Here is a 26,004-nt window from a genome sequence, read left to right as displayed (position 1 = left end):
GGCCTTACAACTTTGCAGGGCCGCGACCTGGTCGTCTTTGCACACCTTTGCGAGATTCTACAGGGTTCAAACCCAGGCCTCGTCTGATGCAGCTCTTGGTAGGAAGGTTCTGCATGCGGCGGTCGCACACCGGCCGACCTAAGCCCTTCCTTCTGTCGTTCCTTTATTGCTATTCCCACCCTCGGGACTGCTTTGGAACGTCCCATGGTTATCTGTGTCCCCCAATAAGGCGATAAAGAAAGAGGGATTTTGGGTTCTTACCGTAAAATCTCTCTTGGAGCCTTCATTGGGGGACACAGCAACCTCCCTGTTTAAGTTGTACCGTGTTGGGTCTTCGAGTCCCTTGTTGGGTTGGTACATATGTTCATGGTTTTTGGTTGCTTCTCCTACTGCTTTTTCACCAACTGAGGTGCTTGGTGCCTGTCGGTGGGTGTATACTGCCGGGGAGGAGCTAATTTTCTTGTTTTGCATAGTGTCAGCCTCCTAGCAGCAGCAGCATACACCCATGGTTATCTGTGTCCACCAATGAAGGCTCCAATAAAGAGATTTTACGGTAAGAACCCAAAATCCCTCTTTTGTTCACATCTGTTCCTGAAAGAAATGGGTACAGCAAGACTCACTTTTTTTAAAGGGAATCTGTCAGAGAGCCCGATTCCAGTGATGTCACCTACTGAGCTGCATGTTCAGCTATGATAGTCCCTGCTTTATCAGCAGCAGATGTAGCAGTTCTCTGAATGCTGAGCTCTGTATAACTCTGCCCACACCACTGATGGCTGCTTTCCAGGCACACTGTGCATAGACAGAAAGCTGCCAATCGGTGGTGGGGTTAGACAGAGCTCCTAAATATGTAGGACTAGATGGCAGCGGTTATTAGTGCTCTAGTGATCTCTAGCCCAGTAAGTAACACATCGCAGGAGTTGGGGTCTCTGCCCCTTCATCATGCTGCTCTCACATTAGGTGGCAGACTCCCGTATATAATAATTAGGAGAGCAGTGTCTCCGTCCTGATATCTGGGCCGATACGAGTGACTGATCTCGGCTCTCGTTTTCCAGGTGGATTTAAACGAAGAAGAAACCATCCTGATCATCCGACGTCTTCATAAAGTCCTGCGTCCCTTTTTACTGCGGAGACTGAAGAAGGAGGTGGAGGCGCAGCTGCCGGAGAAGGTGAGTGGTCCTGTACAGGCAGCACCGCTATAGTGACGTGGGCGAGGCTTAGGATGTCATGGCGTCTTATTGGTGATCCATTAGAGGCAATGTGATTTTTCCATTTGGATGACTTCTCATCTGTCTTCAGGTGGAATACGTGATTAAATGTGACATGTCTGCCTTACAACGGGTCTTATACCGACACATGCAGGCCAAGGGCGTTCTCCTCACAGACGGATCGGAGAAGGATAAGAAGGTAAGCATCCAGCCCCGCTGCCTCCGTCTGTACGGGATCGGGGCGGATGCCACGTGGTGCTCAAGGGATGTCACTATTTCTCTCGCAGGGTAAAGGTGGCACCAAGACCCTCATGAATACCATCATGCAGCTTAGGAAGATCTGCAATCACCCATACATGTTCCAGCATATAGAGGTGGGTTGTGTGCACTAATATGTGTGATGGTGGCACTTTTGTAGTGTCTCGCTATGAAATGTGGGGATTCAGGAACCTTCTTTATACCTACCGATATCCCAGTTTTACTTCATTTCACAAGGTCCAGGGCAAACGGTGCTTGCCGTAGAACCGCATCCATCTGACCCTTTTGTTGCAATTTTTCTCCAGGAGTCTTTTTCTGAACACTTGGGGTTCACAGGAGGCATTGTGCAGGGGTGAGTCTTCCATATAATGGCACAATGCTATTCTGTAGGGCTGTACTGTTACACTTCGCTGACCCCCAGCTATCCCTTTCTTGCCCCCTCCATAGGCAGGACCTCTACCGTGCCTCTGGAAAGTTTGAGCTACTTGATCGCATCCTTCCAAAGCTACGAGCCACCAACCACAAAGTCCTGCTCTTCTGTCAGATGACCACTCTCATGACACTCATGGAGGACTACTTCGCCTATCGGGGTTTTAAATACCTCCGGTTAGATGGTGCGTAAACCCCCAACCCTATCACTCTGTCAGATGGACTGAGCCTGTAATGACTTCTACCCTGTGGCTCCTAGTCCTACCATGATGTATGGGTGTGCACACTCCTTATCCCCCGTGATCAGCCATATTTCTCCTGCACTTATAGACTTATCTTGCTCGTTCATTCTTTTACTTTATACATTTTTCTTTTCGTATAGTCTGCACTAATTGAGTCTTTATTTCCCCTCCTTCCACTAACCAGGAACCACGAAAGCTGAAGACCGTGGTATGTTACTGAAGACGTTTAATGAGCCGGGGTCTGAGTACTTCGTCTTCCTGCTCAGTACCCGGGCCGGGGGTTTGGGTCTCAATCTGCAGTCGGCTGACACGGTTATCATATATGACAGCGACTGGAATCCACATCAGGTATATACTATCGCCACGCCATATATTTGTGTGTGGCGGAGGCTGGTACAAGCTGAAGTATGTGGGTCTGTGTTGCAGTACCAGACCGGACCACATGATTGAGTGGCGCCTTTCTGAGAACTTCTTTTTTTTTTGAGTGTCAGTCCACCGTAGCCTCGGACCACTGCGGTCTTGATCGTAATTCCAGTGATTCAAGTACCGTATTTTGCAGATTATAAGACGCGCTGGTTTATGAGACGCACCCTAAATTTTCAGGAGGAAAATGAGGGGGGTGGGGAGAATTTGTAATAAAATTGTGCCATGTGTTATAATCGGCTTTTACGGTAACATACCTGATGGGCGGCGGTGATGAAGCCAGGTACTGGGTTGCATGGTCTATGCTGCTGGCCCCAGGATGGTAGGACATGGTATTCGGCAGTGCGGGGGCCCTGCCAACATTTTGTGAAAGCCTGGATTCCTGCATATTCCATACTTTTTAATGTATTCGACTCTGGGGAAAATGGCCGAGATCTCAATCTGCGTGTGCGCCACCTCCGGCAGCCATTTTCCAGAGACCACCGCATTGAAGACTAAGAAAAGTGTGGGGCTCCAGGCTTTTACAAAATGTCGGCTGAGGCCCTGCACCTCTGAACGCCCTGTCCTACCAGCCAGGGGCCTGCGGCATTGCCATGCTGGTGCCAGAATATTCCTTCAGCAGCGACCTTGGGACCCCGCTCCACCACAGCTACAATTCGGATTTTAAGAAGCGCCACCATTTCTCCTCAAATTGGGGGGGGATGAGGGGAGTGCGGCTTTACAATTCTAAAAATACGGTCTATATGCAACTTCCTAATATTCCAGCTACGGCTGTCCTCTTACGAGTGACCATTCACTTTTTTTTTTTTTTTTTTTTTTTTTTTTTTTTGGGACCTAATCATTAATAATTTTGCAGGACTTGCAGGCCCAGGATCGCGCTCATCGTATCGGACAGCAGAACGAGGTGCGCGTGCTGCGTCTGTGCTCGGTGAACAGCGTGGAGGAGAAAATCCTGGCGGCGGCTAAATACAAACTGAACGTGGATCAGAAGGTCATCCAGGCCGGGATGTTCGATCAGAAATCCTCCAGCCACGAGAGGAAAGCCTTCCTGCAGGCCATCCTGGAGCATGAGGAGCAAGATGAGGTTAGGAAGCCATAAGATGTATATGTTCTGACCGGCACTATCACATTAGAGGTCTGCAGTATACCGCTGGCGGAGATGTTGGGAGTTGTAGTTCCATGACTACTGGAATACTTCAGTTTTAGGTCACTGAATACAATATTGGATAGTGATAGTGCGCGTGTGTGACCACCAGTCCATTCACTTACATGGGACTGTCTATATACTAACTATGGAGCTATGTCTGCCATCAGGAGGAAGATGAGGTACCTGATGACGAAACTGTCAATCAGATGATTGCAAGACATGAGGAGGAATTCGACTTATTCATGGTAAGTCCCATACAAGGCTTTTTTCTGCACTACGGGGTTAATGTAATGTCTATTCTGGTGAGAGGTGACCCCATTTTTGCACAGCTCTGGGCCTCTGCTCCTTTTAGTGTTTGCAGAACTTTCTCACTTTTTGCTCTTTTTTTTTTTTTTTCTTTTCAGAGAATGGATTTAGATAGGCGGCGAGAGGAAGCCCGCAATCCCAAACGCAAACCCCGGTTAATGGAGGAGGATGAGCTTCCATGCTGGATCATTAAAGACGACGCCGAGGTGGAGCGTCTGACATGTGAAGAGGAGGAGGAGAAGATGTTTGGACGTGGATCCCGGAACAGGAAGGAGGTGGACTACAGCGACTCCCTCACAGAGAAGCAGTGGCTAAAGGTTTGTGCTATTGGGTCTTTCTGAGGCAAGTTGCACACTTCCGTGTTTATCAATAGACGGTTGCTGGTGGTCTGACACAAATTCAGCCTCATGTTTGTCTTGAAGGCTGTTGAATTCATGTTAGGAGACCAGGCCGTGCTCAGTCTGTGACTATCGGATGAGTAGTACCACTTGTGAGACGAAACTCCACCCATGTGGCAAACAGTCGCCGCTGTGGGCGTAGTTCTATCCCATCCATGGCGTCGGTGATGTGGCCTCCTGAGCCACATGCACCATCAGTTGACATCTTGCATTTGTTCTCTTCCAATGAGGTCTAACATTCTCAGCACCATCTTTTATGTTAATGTGAGCAGCCGGACAGCCATCTAGGAAGGGTAAAGCTGTAAGTAATTGTGGAAATAAGTACTTTATTTTCTGCAGGCCATTGAGGAAGGGACATTAGAGGAAATAGAGGAAGAGGTTCGTCAGAAGAAGACCACCCGTAAGCGGAAACGAGATGTGGACTTCGGGACCCCAACTACCAGCGTGCGACGGGAGAAGGAGGATGATGGCAGAAAGAAAAAGCGAGGGCGACCCCCGGCAGAAAAGCTTTCCCCCAACCCTCCTAATCTCACCAGGAAAATGAAGAAGATCGTAGACGCTGTGATCAAATACAAGGACAGGTAACGGCCCACACCTTGTCACCAGCTAGTGGTATGCTAAGAAGCACAATCCGCCTCACCGTCTTTTCCTGTGGCAGTGGCTCCGGGCGGCAGCTCAGTGAAGTTTTCATCCAGCTTCCATCTCGCAAAGAGCTCCCGGAGTATTATGAGCTGATCCGGAAACCGGTGGACTTCAGAAAGATCAAGGTTGGCATTGGATGGCCCTGATCGCCGCTCAATATAGGGTTTTCCTGCAAAACACAAATGAATCTGGATGTGGTTTGTTTTTTCAGGAGAGAATCCGAAATCACAAGTATCGCAATCTGAATGATCTGGAGAAGGATGTCATGCTGCTGTGTCAGAACGCACAGACCTTCAACCTGGAGGGATCTCTGGTGAGTCAGTCCACAGTAGACTGCTCTCGACCACCTCATCCACTAATCCATCATCCATGGCAGTGGTGTGTGACTAGCAAGGCTGGGGTAATGTCTTTGCGGCGCACAGGTGATGTCTCGCCATCTTGTCTAATCATAAGCTGAGAATTCAGATGCGTATAGACGGCAATACACGAATCGGCCACGGATATCCTGGCCCCAAACATGCCTGTATGGCTGACGAGCTCGGGTCTTGACCCATGTCTGGTCCATGCATTAGAAATAAACATGAGCCCAATACTTTCAACAAAACAATGCGGCAATCCATGGAACTAAGCTGCCATAATATTATGTTCCGCTCCATAAACATACAAATTTAGGAGAAAAAAGGAGCAAACGAATCCAAGTAGTATAAAGATATCAAAATCCTTTATTAAATGCGAGCACAGACTATATATATGTAAATAACCAGCAAAGTTGCATATGACAAATAGACACCAATATTAAGAAGGCAGGTGGGGGTGAAAAAAACAAAAAAGACTACACGTGTGTGTGTGTGTGTGTGTGTGTGTGTGTGTGTGTGTGTATATATACATATATATATATAATATTACTGATCTCCTTGAGAAAGCTCCTCCTGAGCGCGAAACGTACGTCGGAGGTTTGTTCCATGGCTGATTATTTATATATATATATATATATATATATATATATATATATATATATATATATATATATATATATCAGGAGGCGCTTTCTCAAGGAGATCAGCATATGTTACAAACTATCCTGGCTAATGTTATATGCAGGTGTAGTCTTTTTTGTTTTGTTTTTTTTCACCCCCACCTGCCTTCTTAATATTGGTGTCTATTTGTCATCTGCAACTTTGCTGGTTATTTATATATATTGTCTGTGCTCGCATTTAATAAAGGATTTTGATATTTTTATACTACTTGGATTCGTTTGCTCCCTTTTTTCTCCTAAATTTGCTGGTCCATGCATTGTAGTCCCTACTCTGACATCTGAATTCAGCATAAAAAAAAGTAGTTAAGCTTGCCCTACAAAAAAAAAACCATCCTCCCGCAGCGGCATCACACAACAAGAGGTAAAATTTGTCTCCAGTTCTTGGATTTTAAAGGGGGTCTTTTGTTTGATGTTCCATTGTAATCTGCAGATATATGAAGACTCCATCGTGCTTCAGTCCGTCTTCACCAGTGTTAGGCAGAAGATTGAAAAGGAAGAGGAGAGTGAGGGAGACGAGAGCGAAGAAGACGAAGGTGAAGAGGAAGGATCAGAATCTGAGTGTGAGTGTCTCGTCTGAAGATGGCAGCATGCTATTAGGATTATGATATGCTGTGCCTTTTCTTACGTCGTCCATGTCCTGTGTCCCAGCTCGGTCCGTCAAGGTGAAAATTAAGCTGGGTCGTAAGGAGAGGATGCAGGAGCGAATGAAGGGGCGCAGGCGCACCAGCCGAGGATGCAGGGCCAAGCCTGTAGTCAGTGATGACGACAGTGAAGAGGACCAAGAAGAGGTGAGTGACCTTACTGCAGCCCGTGCGCTCATCTATTGTCACACATTAAGGTTTGGCATCAACTCCTGACATTGCAAATGGACATTTAAAGCTCGATGGTGGGGATTAATGAAAATAGCTCTGGCACAGCTCAATTGATTGCAGGCATTAGTGAGAGTGTATGAGGAGAAGCTTGCAGAATTATGAATGCAGCTCCGACGTATAAAGGTACCCGAGGCACAAATGTGGCAAAAAAAAAAATGTCTGCAACTCTCTCATTCATCTGAAAGTGGCTAGTCTGTAATGGAGGCAGGATGACTAATGGAGGCCCCAGGCTTGTCACATCTACTTCAAACATGGCCGGCCACAAGCAGAACTTGAGTCAGTCAGGTTACCACTACCACCATAGACGTATAGTTACAGACAAGGTGGGCTCCCCCTGTCTGCTTCAGGTTCCGACAGTGAGCCTGCATCTCTTCCGGCACATGTCAGCTGATTTGAACAGCTGACATGTGCCCCGAACAGTTGTGGGTGGAATCGTGATCCACCCGCGGCTGTTAACATGTCAAATGCAACTGTCAAACATTGACAGCGACATTTAACATGCACACACCGGAAGCGCATCACTATTCCCGCCCATCAGTGCCCGTGTCACATGACGGCGGGTCGCCGATGGGTTGGCACGACAACCCTATAGTTGTCGTAGTTGCATAGCTTTGAGCGTCGCCCAGCTTTTAGTCTCCCATGGAGACCATTGAAGCAAGTGTAAAGTGAGGAAAAAAAAATAAAAAAAAAAAAAAAAAACATAAGTTCAAATCACCCCTATATTTGCCATTCAAAATAAAACAATAAAAAATACACACTTCTCTATCGCTTCATTGGGGGACACAGGAAACCATGGCATCTTCCCTGGAATCTGGAAGGGAATCATGCAGAGGAAAATCTGTCAGGACTGGACCTGGTGGATCTACCTTGCACATTACAGGGACGCCAAGAGGGGGTGGACTTAAAGGAAGTCCTTTTCCTATCCTGGCGATCCTGTGACCTCTCTTGGCGGGAGAAATCTTTTGTCGAAGAGAGAGGACCGAAAATTGTACTTCAAAGGAGGATGGCGAGGTTTGGCCTGAGGAAGGAGAGAACTCGTCCCTCTGGTGGCCTACGTAATAATTTGGTCCAACTTGGAGCCAAATGGACAGGCACCCTGGAAAGGCAAGTTGGGGAGGAACTTTTTAGAAGACAAGTCCACCTGCCATGCCTTAATCCAAATACCATGGTTTCCTGTGTCCCCCAAACAAGGCTCCTAGAAACCAATTTTAAGGTGAGTAACCAAAAATCCTGTTTTGGTATCGTTGCGTTCAGAATCAGCCGATCTAACTTTGCATAAAAAGAATTAATCTGATTGGTAAACGGCGTAGCGATTAAAAAAAAAAAAAAAAATAGAAATGCCATAATTACGCTTTTTTTGGTCTCTGCAACATTGCATTAAAATGCAATATCGGGCAATCAGAAGATCATTTTTTTTTTTTTTTTTCCCAGTGTGCAGTACACTATATGGCAAAACGAATGGTGTCATTCAAAATTACAACTTGTCCCGCAGAGACCAAGCCCTTACACGGCTATATTGACGGAAAAATAAAAAAAAGTTATGGCTCTGGGGAAAAAGGGGAGCAAAAACCGGAAACTCAAAAACTAGAAAACCCAAGGTGGTTAAAGGGGTTAATTATAAACAAAACACAAATTCATGCTACATATTTTTGTACCTTTCTGTTACCATTAGCTTTATAGATCGAACACTATTTTACACTATTTCCCCATCCCCCATATGGGTTCAGGGCTTGTGTTTTTTAAGTACTTGGGTAGGTATATTAGCCACAGTTACAGGGGACATTCAGCCAACTGGCTGCAGAGCTGACCTCTCTTACCACCCAGCAGCTCCTGTTCACACTCTTTAGACCCAGTGAGGCAGAAGCGCCATCAGCGCTCACATACTGTATACGCCGAGCTTGTTTAGTTCTATGTATACAGCAGTCGGGATGGCCGAGCCGGTAATAAGCAATCTTTGCCTTCTCTGTGGGGCTCTCGACTGTATCCGGTTCCGGCAAATAGACAATGGCGGAGAGCTGCTCTACTCTGCAGCCACATGTTCCACACGTCCTTGCAGAGGTTACAACAACAAAATAAGTGTGTGGGTTTTTTTTGTTAGATAAGTTGTAGTTTTGATCACTGCTATTTCTATTTCTACTTTGCCTCATTGGGGGACACGGGACCATAGTTCATGCTGTGTCTCCTAATGATTGGCTCAGAGAAAAGGATTTTACGGTGAGTACACAAAAATCCCTGTTTTGAACTACCTTTTTTTTTTTTTTTTTTTTGTTGATGCTCAGTTTTTTGTGTTTTTACCCTTCCCACCCCCATCCTCCTCTTTAAATGTTCATTGTAAGTGGATAAATACTTTAATTTATTAGTTTGGAGAATTATTAAAGCTACAACCTGTGTTTTCTTTTTGTTGAACCTATATACCAAACAGCAATCCTCAAAAAAAGCAGGGGAGAGGGGTAATAGAGCCAAAATGGATGTTCTATATATAAAAGGATTACTCCTGATACTATAAATTAAACTTGTTTTGCAAATTAGTTTTTATAGTATCGACTAATTGTAACTTAAAACACAAATTAAATAAAACTCAAAACATCACATTACCACGATCAAGCACTAGATGGCAGAATTTCACCCATCTTCACCCCCTGAAGAAGTTGAGTCGAAACATGATATTCATCCCGTCCTTCTCCCTCTCCGTACATGACCTCCTTTCTCCGATTACTTTGCAGGACCGCTCTGGCAGCGGAACAGAAGAAGACTGACACTTACAGAACATTCCGACTGATAGTTCCATGTCTCATTCCATTGCGTGCCAACAGGACGCCTTCTCCGCCACTCTGCCCGCCCTTCGCCCTCTTCTCTTTCTTTAGGACGCTAACGGGTAGCCTGAAATGTAGTGAACTGTACAAAAAAAAAAAAATGAAATTCTTCCATATTTATATAACTGAGGAGTCGTAGGGACGGTACCGCCTGTAGCATTAACTATCTGGCTGCACCATGAGGCCTCTCAGGATAGGGTAAGAGGAATATGACTTTTTGATTATATATAAATCTATTTTTTTTTTTTTTCTTTTTGTTTTATTACGGCAGTACTGTTGGAGTTACAGTATGGGAATCACTGTAGTGTCAGCTGTGGATGCATGCAGGTAGCAATCCACTCATTAGTACTGTATTTTACAAGAAAACAAAATAAACAGGTCAAGATGCCGCCGCGTCCCCTTCCCCCTTCTCGCACTGCACAGGGAGGGGCCCGGCAGTGGTAGCTGTATGTTTGTGTGTCAGTGTCACTGGATTATAAATTAAAACCAGATGAAATACCTCGTCCAGACTGACTGGTATCTTTCTGTATAGACTTGGGCTCTTTTTTTTTTTTTTTTTTTTTTTTATAAATTTTATTTTTAATGTTATGGGACAACAAAATAAAATGATGAAATCATGTCAAAGAGCAGAGCAGCAGGAGTTGTCTGTCTTCATTCTGACAGGTGTGGTTTTATTTCACACGAGTAGAGGGTTAAAGACTGGAATAGAGCATTGGACTATGGGGATGTTCTAGATGGAGAAAAGTAATGGGCGTCTTTATGATTGTATTTGTCTGTCCTGGTGGGTAGCGTCTGGTCCCCGTCGTCCGCCCTGGTGGGGGGGGGGGGTAGCGTCTGGTCCCCGTCGTCCGCCCTGGTGGGGGGGGGGGGGTAGCGCCTGGTCCCCGTCGTCCGCCCTGGTGGGGGGGGGGGGGGGGGTAGCGTCTGGTCCCCGTCGTCCGCCCTGGTGGGGGGGGGGGGTAGCGTCTGGTCCCCGTCGTCCGCCCTGGTGGGGGGGGGGGGGTAGCGTCTGGTCCCCGTCGTCCGCCCTGGTGGGGGGGGGGGGGGTAGCGTCTGGTCCCCGTCGTCCGCCCTGGTGGGGGGGGGGGGTAGCGTCTGGTCCCCGTCGTCCGCCCTGGTGGGGGGGTAGCGTCTGGTCCCCGTCGTCCGCCCTGGTGGGGGGGTAGCGTCTGGTCCCCGTCGTCCGCCCTGGTGGGGGGGGGTAGCGTCTGGTCCCCGTCGTCCGCCCTGGTGGGGGGGGGGGTAGCGTCTGGTCCTCGTCGTCCGCCCTGGTGGGGGGGGGTAGCGTCTGGTCCCCGTCGTCCGCCCTGGTGGGGGGGGGGGTAGCGTCTGGTCCCCGTCGTCCGCCCTGGTGGGGGGGGGGTAGCGTCTGGTCCCCGTCGTCCGCCCTGGTGGGGGGGGGGGTAGCGTCTGGTCCCCGTCGTCCGCCCTGGTGGGGGGGGGGGTAGCGTCTGGTCCCCTTCGTCCGCCCTGGTGGGGGGGGGGTAGCGTCTGGTCCCCGTCGCTCCCATCTGCTGAACTATTGGGAACTCTACCACAAAGTGGAGACCCTGTCACATTACAGAGCGGGGAGCTGAGTCGCCAACGCTCTGCTGACCCCATAACTGCAGTGTCAGGATCTCCTCTGGTATAACATCAGCACAAACACTGAGCGCCTGCTGGGAGCCTTATGGCCGAGCAGCTGTGTACAGCCTTGCATCACCAAGCACAATGCCGAGTGTATGATGTAGTAGTGTAAAGCCGCCACCGCTGGACTCTGGAGGAGATATGTTCTGTACAGTGAGGGATCACACTTCTCTTTCTGCGTCTGGAGGAGTCTGGGTTTGGTGAATGCCAGGAGGACATTACCCCCTGACTGCATTGTGCCCGCTGTCCAGTTTGGTGGAAGAGGATAATACTAGTGGATCTATTAATCTGCTAGGAGAAGCTCATTGATTTCTGAACTGTTGAAATGAATGATGTTGTTTTTTTTTTTTTTGTTTTCTTTCTGTAACAAATATACCATGTGAGAAAATACAAAGTCCTTACATGGCTTTAGTATGTTTTGTATTGAAAAAAAAATGTCTCCTGGCAAGGAGATGCAGGAGATTCTTCCTCGCCCTTTGTGTAATCGGGCAAGAATTGTCCCCCCCCCCCCCCCCCCCCATTCCATAAAATTATGCGTAGGAGGTCAGTGTTGATTTTATTCACGTCTTTGCCTAAACTTTTGGATCATCCCATTTTCTTTTTTGTAATTTTTAAAATGTAAAACACATTACAGCAATCTGCATGGTTAGTACCTAGTATTACTCCCCTTTTGAAAGTATCACAGATTTTAAACACTTTTTGTAGCCAGACAAGAGTCTTTCAATTCTTATTTAAGGGATTTTCATCCATTCTTCCTTGGAGAATTCCTCCAGTTCTCTGAGATTCCTGGGTCTTCATGCATCCTCTATTTTGAGGTCTAGCCACAGATGTGCAATGATGTTAAGATCAGGGGACTGTGAGGGCCATTGTAAAACCTTCAGCTTGTTCCTTTTGAAGTCATCTATTGTGGATTTTGTCGTGTGTTTAGGATCATTATCAATTATCATTATCTTTTCACATTCATCTTTTTTATACATGTTTGCATTAAGAATTTGTTGAAATTTCATTGAATCCATTCTTCCCTCTACCCGTGAAATGTTCCTTGTGCCATTGGCTGCAACACAACTCAAAAGCATGATTGATCCACCTCCTTGCTTAATGGTTGACAAGATGTTTTCCTGAAATTGAGGACACAGGAGAGGTTTTCTTCTGATGACTCATCCATGGAGGACATATTTGGAGATGTCTCTGAACAGTAGAACAATGTACCACAACTCCAGAGTCTGCTAAACCTTTCTGAAGGTCTCTTGCAGTCAAGCAGGGGTCTTGATTTGCCTCTTCAGCAATCCCGATGAGCAGCTCTCACTGAGAATTTGCTTGGTCTTCCAGACCTTAGCTTGACCTCCACTGTTCCTTTTAACTGACATTTCTTAATTACATTTCAAACTGAAGAAGGGGCAACTTGAAAACGCTTTGCTATCTTCTTATAGCCGCCTCCTGCTTTGTGGGCCTCTACCATTGTCATTTTCAGTGTACTAGGCAGCTGCTTGGAACCCATGGCTGCTGTTTTTTGTTTTTTTTTTGGAACAAAGTTAGAGATGGCTGGAGTTTTATAAAGCTGGGAAATTTACATAATCTGGCCATTCCTAATGATGGTGAACAAGTCGTAACCCCAACAGGCTAAGGTCTGAAACCTTGGTCAGTTATCTAAACACTCAAATCTCCAAGTGTGTCCAAACTTTTGCATCGGCCCATTTTCTCTATCGCTTCATTGGGGAACACAGAAACCATGGGTTGTATGCTGCTGACACTATGCATAGAAAAATGTTAGCTCCTCCTCCGCAGTATACACCCCACCGACCAGCAGTAATTTCCTCAGTTTAGCTTAGTGTCAGTAGGAGGTGGACACGGGTCTTTCTTTAGACCCTTATCTACCTTGATGTGCGTTGTTTCTTTTCAGGTTATCTGGAGGGATAGAGTGAAAAGTCACATCTGTACTCCCACAAAGAGACACTGAGTACGGCGTGTACTGCCACCCCGTATCCTCACAGCTCTCCGCAGCAGGACCAGCAGCTCTTCTGGCTGGCCGCCAACACTAATACGTGTCAGCGATGGAGAGGGTCCTTGCCTTCCGTCTCCCACCCACTCGCCTACCAGAGCCTGTCGGTTGGATGAGGCGCAGACATACTCAGGACAAGCAAGGTACCTTTATTCAACTCTGGTCTGGGATAGGGTGAGTATTGGGTACCCATTCTACTCAGGCAGCACGGTTGCAGCTTCAGCGTCTTCTTTGGGGCGGGTGGCTGTGGCAGCGCTGTGGGCTTCCACGGCCGTCCCGCGCCTCCAGGCAGCCTCTGCATTTGCCCTCCAGCCCCCTCCCGCCCCCTCCCTTCACCCCGGCCAGGATTCTCTCAGCAGCGTTCAGGATGCGTCACCTCTGCGCTGCCCCTTGCTGACAGGCGGCCGCCGCTATTAATTTAGGCCCCGGCTTCACTTTGGGCCTACTACAGCTTCGCGGCCATGTCCCCCGCCGTCATTCTCAGGCGGGCTTCCCTCCCGCCCATCCTAGGCCCGCCCACCGCCTCTCCTCATGCTCCTGTCGCACTCACAGCGCTCAGCCCACCTTTTACAGCGGGCGGTACCTTTTTTCTCAGAGCGGCATTTAGCTCCGCCCTTCGTCTCAGAGCGCGCTTTTCCCTCAGTCTCCTCTGGTGGCCGCCATTTTCCATGATCTGGCAGCTGGACACATCAGCCGGACTCCACACTCTCCTGCGACCCTGCAAGTACGCGAGCTGCGCAGCATCGCTTACTGGGGTTATCCACAGGGCAACGGACCGTGAGTAGCTCTGCTTCTGCAGACTGACACCCTCCTCCCTGTCCCCCAACCTTCCGGCACTCCTTCAGTGACTGTCCCATTATGTCTACCTCTAAGCCTGACCATTCTCGCCCCCCCCCCCTGCTCCCACGGGCACTTTAGTCACGTTCTTTGCACGTTCTTCTTGCAAACGCAAACTTCCCTCAGGTCAGCCCACTCCCCTCTGCCTCGACTGCAGCAATGCCATTCAACCCGATGCCCAGGAGCTCCCTATGGCTACCCGTGAGACTGAATCCCCCATTCCTGACTGGGCTTCTTCTCTATCACAATCAGAGGGGGATCTTACTAAGGTGTCTCAGTCCCTAGTGGTCGTTCTTGATAAGTTGCCCCTGGACACTTCTACAGTATTCAGCAGGGGTACAAGAGGTTCCATCTAAGCCAGCCAGCATGAGCCGCAAAAGGCCCAGGCAGGATTTCTGGCTGGAATCCTCCCCTCGCCCCATCTCACCGCATAGTCCTTCCCAGCAGTCTCCTTCCCATGCCTCCTCACCCGAGTCAGGCGAGGCGTTCTCGGACGCGCCATCCAAGGAGATTTTAGAGCTGGATTCGGACCATGACGCGGACATGAAGGTTACGGTACAGAACCTCATTGCTGCGATTAACCACACTTTCTAAATCAGAGACTCCCCTGCGAAACCCTCGGATCAGGAGGTTTCGTTCAGATGGGCAGAAACACCTTCCAGAGTCTTCGCCCCGCACTCGGAGTTTGACGAGCTAATTACCAGGGAGAGAGAAAATCCGACCAGGCGCTTTCAAAGAGGGAAGCGCCTCGGCGTGCTGTATCCATTTTCAAAAGAGCTCACCGACAATTGGTCGGCCTCTCCCTCTGTAGACGCTCCCGTGTCCAGACTATCTAACAACACGGTCCTCTCGATTTCAGGTGTGGCGTCTCTGAAGGATCCTAACGATAGGATCATAGAATCCTTAGCAAAGTCAGCGTTCGATGCGGCTGCGACGGCGCTGAGCCCTGCTTTTGCTTCAACTTGGGTAGCTAAAGCCATAGCTACTTGGGCGGAGGATCTCCGCCAGGGCAAACGGAGCGTTTGGCGGAGCTAGCCAACCAGATCTCCCATGCAGGGGATTATCTGGTCTCGGCCTCCTTGGATGCTGCATCTTGCGCAGCTCAAGCGTCCAGCGACGTGGTAGCAATCCGACGTACAATTTGGCTCAAGGCTTGGCAGGAGGATTTGTCTTCAAAAAAGTCTCTTACCAATCTGCCTTTTCAGGGAGCGTGTCTTTTCGGATCCCAGCTGGACCAAATTATTAAAGACGCCACTGGAGGCACAGGCTCTCTTCCTCAGTCCAAGCCTCGTAGACCTCCTCCAAGACGTCAGTTTCGGCCCTTTCTGTCTTTCCGCCGCTTCGCGACGGCAGAATCCTTTTTCCAACCAACAAAGGTCGCAAGCACGCCAGGATAGGAAGAAAGTCTCCTTTTAGGCCCACTCCCTCCTGGCGATCTCTCTCTTCCCAGGGAAGATCCTCCAGGTCCAGAACTGGACGGTCCACTTCAGCATGACTATCAACGGAACTCCGAGGCACCTTCCCACCTGGGCGGTCTACTCCTTTTCTTCAGAGACGTCTGTCTTGCTTCAGTAGAAGACTCTTGGGTCAGGGAAGTTGTATCCTTAGGATACAAAATAGAGTTCCCCTCTCGACCCCGGGATCGTTTCTTCGAGTCCCGACCTCCAAAGGACCCTGCCTTGGTTCCAGGTTTCTTTGCATCCATCGCCTCCCTCCTCAATTCCGGGGTGATTGTGCCCGTTCCCGAGTCAGAACGTTTCACAGGGTTTTACTCAAACCTGTTTGTTGTACCGAAAAAAGGCGGCGCGGTCCGGCCCATCCTGGACCTCAAGTTACTGAACAAGAGTCCGCCTACGACATTTCAGAATGGAGTCTCTTCGTTCAGTAATAGCTTCCATGGAAGCGCAGGAATTCATGTGCTCAATAGACATTCAAGACTCCTATCTGCATGTTCCCATCTTCTCCGGGCATCAGAAATTCCTGCGTTTCACCAGGACCACTACCAGTTTGTCGCCCTGCCGTTCGGTCTCGCCACCGCGCCCAGAGTATTTACAAAGATCATGGCGGCGTTGATGGCCTCGTTGAGGAGCAGAGGTCTCGACCTTTTTCCGTACGTCGACATTCTAATCAAAGCTCTGTCTTTTCACCAGACTCGCCAAAGTCTTACCATCCTTCTTGACACCCTGTCCAATTTCTGGTGGCTCGTCTACAAAAAGAAGTCCTGCCTTGTTCCGACTCAACGCCTTGTGTTTCTAGGCCTATTGTTCGACACCCGTCGAGCGAGGGTTTTTCTTCCACAAGAGATGTTCTCTCTGCGGCGAGACATACGATCACTGCAGAGCACTCGGCTTCCATCTCTCCGGTCAGCCATGAAGGTTTTGGGAAAGATGGTGGCGACGGCCGAAGCGGTCCCCTTTGCCCAATTTCATTCAAGACTGCTTCAACAGGCCATCCTGTCTCGGTGGAACAGGTCTGTCCTTTCCCTGGATCGTCCAATTCGCCTTTCGCGCCGAGTCAAACAATCCCTCAATTGGTGGCTGACGTCACCCCTCATTTCCCTAGGCCGGTCATTCCTCCCGATTCACTGGCAGATTGGGACAACGGACGCCAGCCTTCTCGGCTGGGGTGCAGTGTTTCGCAATCACACTGTTCGGGGTCGGTGGTCGACTCGAGACAAGTCTGCGTATCAACGTCCTCGAGATACGAGCGATTTATCTGTCTCTCATTCACTGGGAAAGACTTCTCAGGGGTCTGCCAATCTGGATTCAGACGGACAATGCTACAGCAGTGGCATATGTCAACCACCAAGGGGGAACTCTGAGTTCCTCTGCTCTAGCGGAAGTGTCCAAGATTCTTCACTGGGCAGATATATCAGTCCCAGCGATTTCCGCAGTGCACATTCCCGGCGTGGACAACTGGGCTGCCGATTTTCTCAGCCGCGAGGGTGGTCCTTACATCCGGACGTCTTCCATCAGCTTTGTCGTCGTTGGGGGACTCCGGACGTAGATCTACTGGCGTCTTGCATGAACAGGAAGGTCCCACAGTTTGTATCCAGAGCCCGAGATCCTCTCGCAGTGGGCACCGATGCTCTGACCGTTCCCTGGTCTCAGTTCAAGTCCCCTACCTGTTCCCTCCCGTTCCTCTTCTTCCCAAGCTGTAGAAGAAAATCAAGGGGGAAGGAGTTCCGGTCATCCTCATCGCTGCAGATTGGCCCAGAAGAGCTTGGTTCTCGGAAATCGTCAACCTGCTCACGGACGCCCCCTGGAAGATTCCAGACAGAGCAGATTTGCTGTCTCAGGGTCCGATTTGCCACTCCAATTCTCGGCCGCTCAATTTAACGGCGTGGCTGTTGAGACCGCGGTTCTGAAACGTTCAGATTTTTCAGATCGGGTTATTCACACCATGATCCGGGCTAGAAAGCCTTCGTCTTCCAAGATTTATTATCATACATGGAAGGCCTATTTCACTTGGTGTGAGGCCAATGACATTCCGCCCATGGCCTTTTCTCTCCCTTCTGTCCTAGCGTTCCTCCAGTCAGGCCTTGATTTGGGCCTTGCCCTCAGCTCCTTAAAGGGTCAAGTCTCGCCGCTTTCCATTCTGTTCCAGAAGACGTTGGCCTCCCGTCCGCAGGTCAAGACCTTTCTTCAGGGAGTGGCTCATGCGGCACCTCCGTACCACGCGCCTGTGGATCCATGGGATCTTAATCTTGTTCTCGAGGTTCTACAAGGTCCTCCCTTCGAACCTCTCAGGGAAGTTTCCCTTTCCCTTCGGCGCTTGTCAGTTGGCAGCCCTTTCTTGTCGCTCTCCTTTCTTGGTGCTCCACCAGGATAAGGTGGTCCTGCGGCCCCCGCCCTCTTTCCTTCCTAAGGTGCTATCCACTTTCCACCTGAATGAGGATATTGTTCTCCCATCCTTTTTTCCGGGTCCAACTCGCCCTCGGGAGCACTCCTTGAACAAGCTAGACCTGGTCAGGGCGATGAAGGTCTACCTGGCTAGGACGACTCCTTTGCGGAAGACAGATTCTCTCTTCATCATTCCAGATGGGGCGCGGAAAGGTCAGCCGGCCTCCAAAGCTATTGCTCGCTGGATCATTTTGGCAATTTTGGAAGCCTACCGGGTCAAACATTGAGTGGCCCCTCCTGGAATTAGAGCTCACTCTACCCAGGCAGTGGGTGCCTCCTGGGCGGTGCACCACAGAGCTTCCGCACTGCAGCTTTGCAAAGCTGCAACCTGGTCATCTGTTCACACGTTTGTGAAATTCTACAGGGTTCATACCTCATACCTACGCTTCAGTGGATGCTAGCCTAGGAAGAAGGATCCTGCAGGCAGCGGTGGTGAGTCCGCTGGCCTGATGGAAGTTTGCTTCTCCCTCCCCAGGGACTGCTTTGGGACCTCCCATGGTTTGTGTCCCCCAATGAAGCGATAGATAAAACAGGATTTTTGGGTCGCTTACCGTAAAATCTGTTTCTTGGAGCCTTCATTGGGGGACACAGCACCCTCCCATGTTCTGCAACTCCTGTTTTCATGTTTGTTCTTACAGTTGAGTTGTCCTGTTTCAATCTATTCTGTTACTTCTCCTACTGCTTTCTCACTAACTGAGGAAATTACTGCTGGTTGGTGGGGTGTATAATGCGGAGGAGGAGCTAACATTTTTCTATGCATAGTGTCAGCCTCCTAGTGGCAGCAGTATATAACCCATGGTTTCTGTGTCTCCCAATGAAGGCTCCGAGAAACAGATTTTATGGTAAGCGACCCAAAAATCCAGTTTTCCTTTTTGTAACTTTTAAAATGTAATAAATGAGGACTCCTTTAAATGTGTCATCTTTTAATTTCAGGCCTTTTAGAGATCATTTTATCTTCAACTTGCTTAACCGTTCACGATAACTGTAATCTTGCATGCCACTGTAGCTGAGGACTGTGCACCACTACAGCTCCATTTAAGAAAAAAACAGCCACTTTAGAGCCCCTTTCTCAGGACCAGTGGGAGGGTCCCAGCGATTAGTAGTTTCTCATATTCTGTGGATAGGTGATAATGTGCTAAGTTGGGGATGACTTCTTTTGAGATGTTCATTGGATGAAAGTTGGCAATATCTGCAGATTTCACCAGGACTGACCAATCATCTAAGGCAGACCTGGGCAGGCTATGGCCTTTGGGCCATACCTGGCCTTTTGCCTGTTCCGGTCCTGCCTACTAGGATATCCACAGAGCTGGTAACCTCGCCACACAGCTGCCCACTGACTGTTTCAATTTCGGGGAATTTGCATCCTCATGATGCAGACACAAATTTAATCTAGTCCTTCTTCCCGTAGGAAGTCAATGTCTGAGTCACAGCGCAGCAGGCACAGTGATGGCATTAGATTGTACCTGCTGCGTGGAGTCTCAGTCCACATGTTGCACAGAGCGGAGCAGCGCACCAGGAGGACTGGGTGAGATTAACTTTTTTTTTTTTCCGGTCAGTCTGTACTTGTGGGGGCATTATGTTGTATTTGCAGTAGGAGCTAGCCAAAATACTTAATTCTGCTCAATATTAAGACATAAAAAATATTGAGCAAAATTAAGCTCCCTTGGAAAAAGTCATTTCCCACCCTGATTTTATGTCTATGGGATGGCAGATGTGAGAAGGGAAAGAAGGATCAGACATATATTGGATTTCAATAGAGCTAAAACCTCTACAGCGAGCTCTGGCCGCACCCCATGTCCCTCTTCTTATTGAACACATGCAAGCTCTTCAAAACTGAGGGTGCATGTGAAGAGGCTTGGGCACAATGTTGGCCAATGAATGTGTCAGTCCTATTCACACCTCACTTGCCAGAACCTTTCATCTTCCCTTCGATTATAATTTATGTAACTTAATGAGACTGGGGATATCACCGGGGTGATACTGATCAGACAGTAGGGGGCGCTGGAGCTTTGCTTAAAGTAAATCAGTCTGAGCTGATGTCTCTGTTTTACGTCATCATCCGACCGTTCACATTAGTTCCTTCCCCCCTGATGTGTTTGCGTATCCGCTACATTACCGTATGTTCACATGTAGCCTTTTTTTTTCCTGCATGGGAAACAGATGGTCACCAAAATCTACAGTGGAAAGTGTACACTTTTTTGAGGGTTTTTTTTTTCATCACTTGTTTTTGTGCTAAGCCATTTAAAAAAAAAAAAAAAAATCAGGTGAACTGTAGTCTCATTTTTGGTGGGGAAGTTCTGCCTGTTTTTCCTTTTGGGGGGAAAAAAAAAAAAGAGATCTGCTTCTTGTTCACAACGTGACTGGTGGCCGCCCGTTCTCATCAGTGCTTAGTTTATCACAATTTCTAGGTTTTTTCTTTGTCCTTCCTCCACTTATTGAACGACCATAGGTTTCCAGTAACAGTGAGATCGGGGGGAGAGTTTTTTTGATGTCGCTGTTTTGTTCCCTGAGCCACTTGGTCATCACATTCGCCTTGTGATATGGTCTCCATCATGCAGGCATTATTCATCACCACCTTGCTCCTGGACTGTTGGGGAAGTTACTCTTGGAGGAGACTTGGATCCCATTTCTTATTCATGGCTGTGGTGTTAGGCAAAATTGTGAGTGACTCCCCCCTAGATGATTGAAAAGTCCCCACTTGTGAATGGTCTCAGAATACTTTCCTGTTGGCAGACACAGGACTCATTGCTGGTCTCATCTTTTCTCCTGCAATCTTTCTGCCAGATGTCCCAAATAGTCTGAAGGGGGGCTTCCTCTGGGAAAGTAATGTTACCCCAGTCCTCTGCAGTCCAATCCCCATTCTTCCTGCTCGGTGGTCTCCTGACCTGAACTAACAGATCATCCTCAATAATCCTGCGGTCGGGGGACCTATTGCCTTCTGAATAAGGCCCAATTATTATGTTTTGGTAACGGTCTCTCTTAAAATTCCCCCCCACCAAACCTGTGTAAACATTAGTGTACGTCAGTGTGTTACTGTGCACGCCTATCTCTGTTCTCTCTAGTATCCAATGCAGTTTTGCTCCTTCGGCTAGAGTTGACATTCATGCACTCAATGCCGACTTTTATTCCCCATTGACGTCGGGTTTCGGACGAAACGCCGACTTTTTTTTTTTTTTTTGCCCTAGTCGGACCAGTTTCATCTGAAACAAATTTTGTTTCCTGTGAAACAAATTTTGTTTCCTGAAACCCGATCTGACTAAAGTCGCTCAACTCTAGTGACGGCGATTCAGACTCTCCAAGTCACAAGTGGTTTTACTATCTAAGCCATAGAGCGTCAGAGGTGGCAGTCGGTCAGTATATTAACACACTGATACTACACCAACATCTCGGCCTAGCGGCTTACATATTAGAGGTGGCTACACACACACACTCTCTTACACATTTTGATTTTGACAAAAGACATGTCATAGACTCCACAAATGTATGAAGGAAGATGCTGTTGTCAGATGAGACCAAAATTGAATGTTTTGGCCACCAAGGTGAACACTTTGTCTGGTACCAAACCAACACAGCTCATCACTCCAAGAACACCATCCCCACAATGAAACATGCTGGTGGCAGTATCATGCTGTGGGGATGTTTTCGGCAGCATGGATAGTGAAAATGGTCTGAGTTGATGGATGGTGCGGAATATAGGAATATTCTTGAGCAAAACCTGTGTTTGTCTCGGTGATATGAGACTGGGATGGAGTTTCACCTTCCAACATGGATCAGGGTACATGACTTTTTCATTTTAACTACCTGTGCAGAACTGTGGTTTTGATGCTGCCAGGACTTAATGTTGCCAGGAGGAAAAAAAAGGGAGCTCCAGCCGAAGAGCACGATAGGTCCACACGGGGAGGTATGGAGTAGAAAGGTTAAAACTCCATTTACTTCGTAAGGGGGAGAAAGATTCCTATTCTCCCTTCCTTTCAGGTCAGCCTCACCTCCTCCGTTCATTGATTGCGTTTAAAACCGCTGCATGCATTGTCGTCTTACTGTCTGTAAGGTAGCGCTGTGATTACTTACTGCTAATGAGACACACATGCTGTTCTGCTGCACACTGACTCTGCACGATATGCTGCCCAGCACGTGAAACACAATTTCTCTCATGACTGGTATAAAAGGGGTGAGAATAAAATAGATTAATACCCCACCCTATCTTGCCTTGTATACCTTCATAAAGGGGTTATCCACTACTGGTACAACTCCATGTTAAATACTGTTTTCCCAAGTGTAAAATAAAAATAACAGATACTGGCACAATACTTGCAATGTTCGTGACAGGTCTTCTGGCACACTGGCTGCAGTGCTTTCTCCCATCAGTGGCCATTAATAGGCTGCACTTCTCATGTGCTATAATGTCACACAAGTGTAGTAGATCTGACACTGACATCACTGTAGCGGCACCGGGGTACCAACAATTTTGACCACGTTTGTAAAACAGTGAATTTATCACCTGCTGCCCTGTAGTCCTAAATATTCATGGGCTTAGTATAACCCCGGCCCCACCAATGACTTGACAGATTTCTGTGTACACGGTACATAGGCAGAAAGCAGCCAATCAGTGATGTGGATGGGGTTATACAGAGCTCAGCCTTCAGAAAACTGGTAGAGCTGCAGCAGTAAAACTTTGTATCAAAACTGCAGCCCAGTAAGTTACACATCAGTAGATTCAGTGTCTCTGCCCCTACATCATCCTGCTCTCAGATGGAGTCACAATAGCCTGCTCAACGATTCCCTTTTAATCATTTCATAGAGACTAGTGGCTGTAAAAGGTGTCCAACGTCACGCTGCACAGTACACAATGACACGGCTTAATGACAGGAAGAATTTGGCAACGCGCCCACATCCTGCTGCTGTAGCATGCTCTGATCTGTATTTAACCTCTGTACGGAGGGATTGTACATCCCCACAAGAGCACTTACTGTACATAAGGGGATGGATCCTTTGCTATTAATAGGAAGTATTTCTACATCTGTACTTTGCCGACAGAAGAAAGCAAGGCATATAGTAATAACTAGCGAAACCTTTGACATGCAATACCTGACCCAGCCTATGGACAAGAGTGGCACAATTTTTATTTATATTATTTTTTTTTATTTTTTTTTTTTAAGAAACCATGGTTATCTAACTTCTTCCAAAACCTACAAGTTTCTTAAGTTTAATCACCCCCGGTCAGTACCTGTACCCATCATTCCGTAGAGAATTTTGGGCACAGCAATGGGCTTCCTGCTTGCCCAGTGCTGTGCTTGAAGGCTAAAGATTTGCTTTTGATATACAGTGATATCCCAGATCCCACTCGTATTGTAAATATTTCCTTCCTATTTTTCTGCTGCCGGAAGGGGGTTGAGCTGCGGAGTGGTGTGATCTTTCCACGGGCGTGTTTCCCCTCACCTCCTGGTAACCGCCTGCGTGCACGTTTGTTTGAGTACATGGGTAGAGGGAAGTTCGTGGTGCAGGGAACAAAGCACAAAGCAGACGCTAAGGAAACACTGTTTGTAAACAGTGATACAATAGTGATACCATAACTAAGGTGTGGGGGGGGATTTAATATAAGACTACGTGCTGGACACTTTCTTTCATAGCACCTACATAGAGTGGCTCCCGAAATAATCAATTTGTTTGGCGGCACCGGGCCACCCAAACAACCCAGGGCAGTCCTCACAGTCACGGAGCCCCATTGCTGGCACAATGCTCATTACAGCCACAGTGACCCCAATATTAATTAAAAAGAAAAAATAACAATACTTACAGCCAGTGTGCCCCATTGTAGCCACGGGGCATCCATAAAAGCCAAACTGACCCAATTATGCCATTATCTTACGCCATTACAGACGCAGTGCCCCAATTTTAGCCACAGATCCCCAAAAATAGTCACTTTGTCTGATTTAGGATCACTAGTGCCACCAAAATAACCATAGTGCCATAATAGCAGTCACAGTGCCCCAATAACTGTATGGTGCCCACTATAGCCATACTAACACTAAAGAAAGACATGAGACCTCTATCACACCACATTTTTTCCCCCACTGGACCCAGTTACAGACACAGTGCCCATAAACAGGGCCATTATCACAGCCACAATACCCCTCTAACAGTCAGTGGGTCCCATTACCGCCACAAATCCCTCATTGGGTGCTTTTCTGTTCCACGTTGAGACTTTTGGTTTCTAGGCTTCAGGTTCTGCAGCCCTGGTTTACAGTTGTGATGGCTGCACAGGGAAAGGAGACCAATGGGTGTGGATTACAAATGAAGATCTCTGAACCCAGAAATTGAAGGGAATCAGGTTCACAGTCTGCTCTGGTCGTACGCCAGCACTAGGATCGCTGCATGACTAACACAAAGGGAAAGGCGCCCTAAGCAAACGTTTAGGGAGCTGCCTTGGATAAATCTTGGTTCATGGTTAGAATTTAACATAATCCGGCCTAGGAAGTGTCTCACGAGGTGGGACAGAAGCTTTGGCTGCAGCAGCTCAAATGGACGGAGTCTATGCTGGAAGCTTCTGACTATCGCACCAGAAGCCTCTTCATTATTTATCACCTAATCTCTAATCCACTAATGCCAAGTACCAGACAGCTGATTTACAGGAGTGTACTCCAGAGCTGCATGCACGATTCTGCAGCGTTTGAGACTGAAACATTTCAGTATTTTCTCGCCATCTCAGTCTGTTTGCAAAATAATGAGTGCAGCTCTGGAATGTAATACAGACTGTAACTCGGGCTTAGTAATGAAGTGTGTGTACAGTGACACCACCAACAGAATTGTGAGCACAGCTCTGGACACAGGATACAGGATGTACAGTCATGTTCGAAAAGTCGCTACCTATAACAATCAACAAGCTTCTGACACCTCTCCACTGGAATTTTGGAGCACTCTTCTTTTTCAAACTGCTCCAGGTCTCTCGTATGTGAATGTGCCTTCTCCTAACAGTAATTTTAAGATCGCTCCACATTTGTTCAATGGGATTTAGATCCAGATGCATTGCTGGCAATTTCAGGATTCTCCAGTGCTTTTGTTTCCATCCATTTCTGGGAGCTTTTTGACGTATGTTTGGGGTCATTGTCCTTCTGGAATACTCATGTCCTAGGATGCAAATCCACTTTTCTGGCACTACAAGATCCTGTAGTAATCTTCAGATTTCATGATGTCTTGCACACAGTTTAGGCACCCAGTGCCAGAGGCAACAAAACAATCCCAAAACATCTTTGATCCTCCACCATATTTGACTGTAGGTACTGTGTTCTTTGCAGGCCTCATTCCGGTTTCAATAAACAATAGAATGATGTGCTTTACCAAAAACTATCTTGGTTTCATCTGTCCACAAGATGCTTTCCCAGAAGAATAATGGCTCTTGTATATTTTGCCAAACTGCAGTCTAGGTTTTTTTTATGTCTGTCTCAGCAGTGGGGTCCTCCTGGGTCTCCTGCCATAGCGTGTCATTTATTTCAAATGTTGATGGATAGTGTGCATCGACATCCAGAACCTGCAGGACAGCTTGAATTTCTTTGGAACTTGATTGGGGCTACTTATCCACCAACCAGACTATCCTGCGTTGCAACCTTTCATCAATTTTTCTCTGCTGTCCACATCCAGGGAGATTAACTACAGTACCGTGAGTTGTAAACTTCTTGATTATGTTGCATATTGTGGACAAAGGAACATAAAGATCGCTGAAGATGAACTTGTAACCTTGAGATTGTTGATATTGTTCAACAATTTTTGTTCTCAAGTCCTCAGACAGTTCTCTTCTCTTTCTGTCGCCATGCTTAGGCTAGTTTCACGCTGCATGCGCCCTGCGTCCCCTATCTTTATCACAGGGGGCGCAGG

At 47.8% G+C, this 26,004-nt stretch overlaps 1 protein-coding gene across 1 annotated transcript in view; it reads left to right on the top strand.

The window, feature by feature from the left end:
- Nucleotides 1–10,276, top strand: part of SMARCA4 (SWI/SNF related BAF chromatin remodeling complex subunit ATPase 4) — a 33,225-nt gene extending 22,949 nt beyond the window's left edge. Inside the window, exons 20-34 of the mRNA XM_073587525.1 lie at nt 1,053–1,166; nt 1,297–1,404; nt 1,493–1,579; nt 1,769–1,815; nt 1,911–2,077; nt 2,319–2,482; nt 3,414–3,641; nt 3,872–3,949; nt 4,109–4,327; nt 4,748–4,989; nt 5,067–5,175; nt 5,262–5,363; nt 6,517–6,646; nt 6,735–6,874; nt 9,682–10,276. Of these exons, the coding sequence (XP_073443626.1) occupies nt 1,053–1,166; nt 1,297–1,404; nt 1,493–1,579; nt 1,769–1,815; nt 1,911–2,077; nt 2,319–2,482; nt 3,414–3,641; nt 3,872–3,949; nt 4,109–4,327; nt 4,748–4,989; nt 5,067–5,175; nt 5,262–5,363; nt 6,517–6,646; nt 6,735–6,874; nt 9,682–9,714 (1,968 nt within the window). The 3' untranslated portion in view covers nt 9,715–10,276. The remainder of the gene's footprint in view (nt 1–1,052; nt 1,167–1,296; nt 1,405–1,492; nt 1,580–1,768; nt 1,816–1,910; nt 2,078–2,318; nt 2,483–3,413; nt 3,642–3,871; nt 3,950–4,108; nt 4,328–4,747; nt 4,990–5,066; nt 5,176–5,261; nt 5,364–6,516; nt 6,647–6,734; nt 6,875–9,681) is intronic.
- The last annotated feature ends 15,728 nt before the right edge of the window (nt 10,277–26,004 follow it).

Source organism: Dendrobates tinctorius, unplaced genomic scaffold (assembly GCF_039654945.1).
Source record: "Dendrobates tinctorius isolate UK_male_01 unplaced genomic scaffold, ASM3965494v1 ptg000099l, whole genome shotgun sequence".
NCBI lineage: Eukaryota > Metazoa > Chordata > Amphibia > Anura > Dendrobatidae > Dendrobates > Dendrobates tinctorius.
The sequence above is the reverse complement of the archived record's forward strand: the minus strand, read 5'-3'. Positions and strand labels throughout refer to the sequence as shown.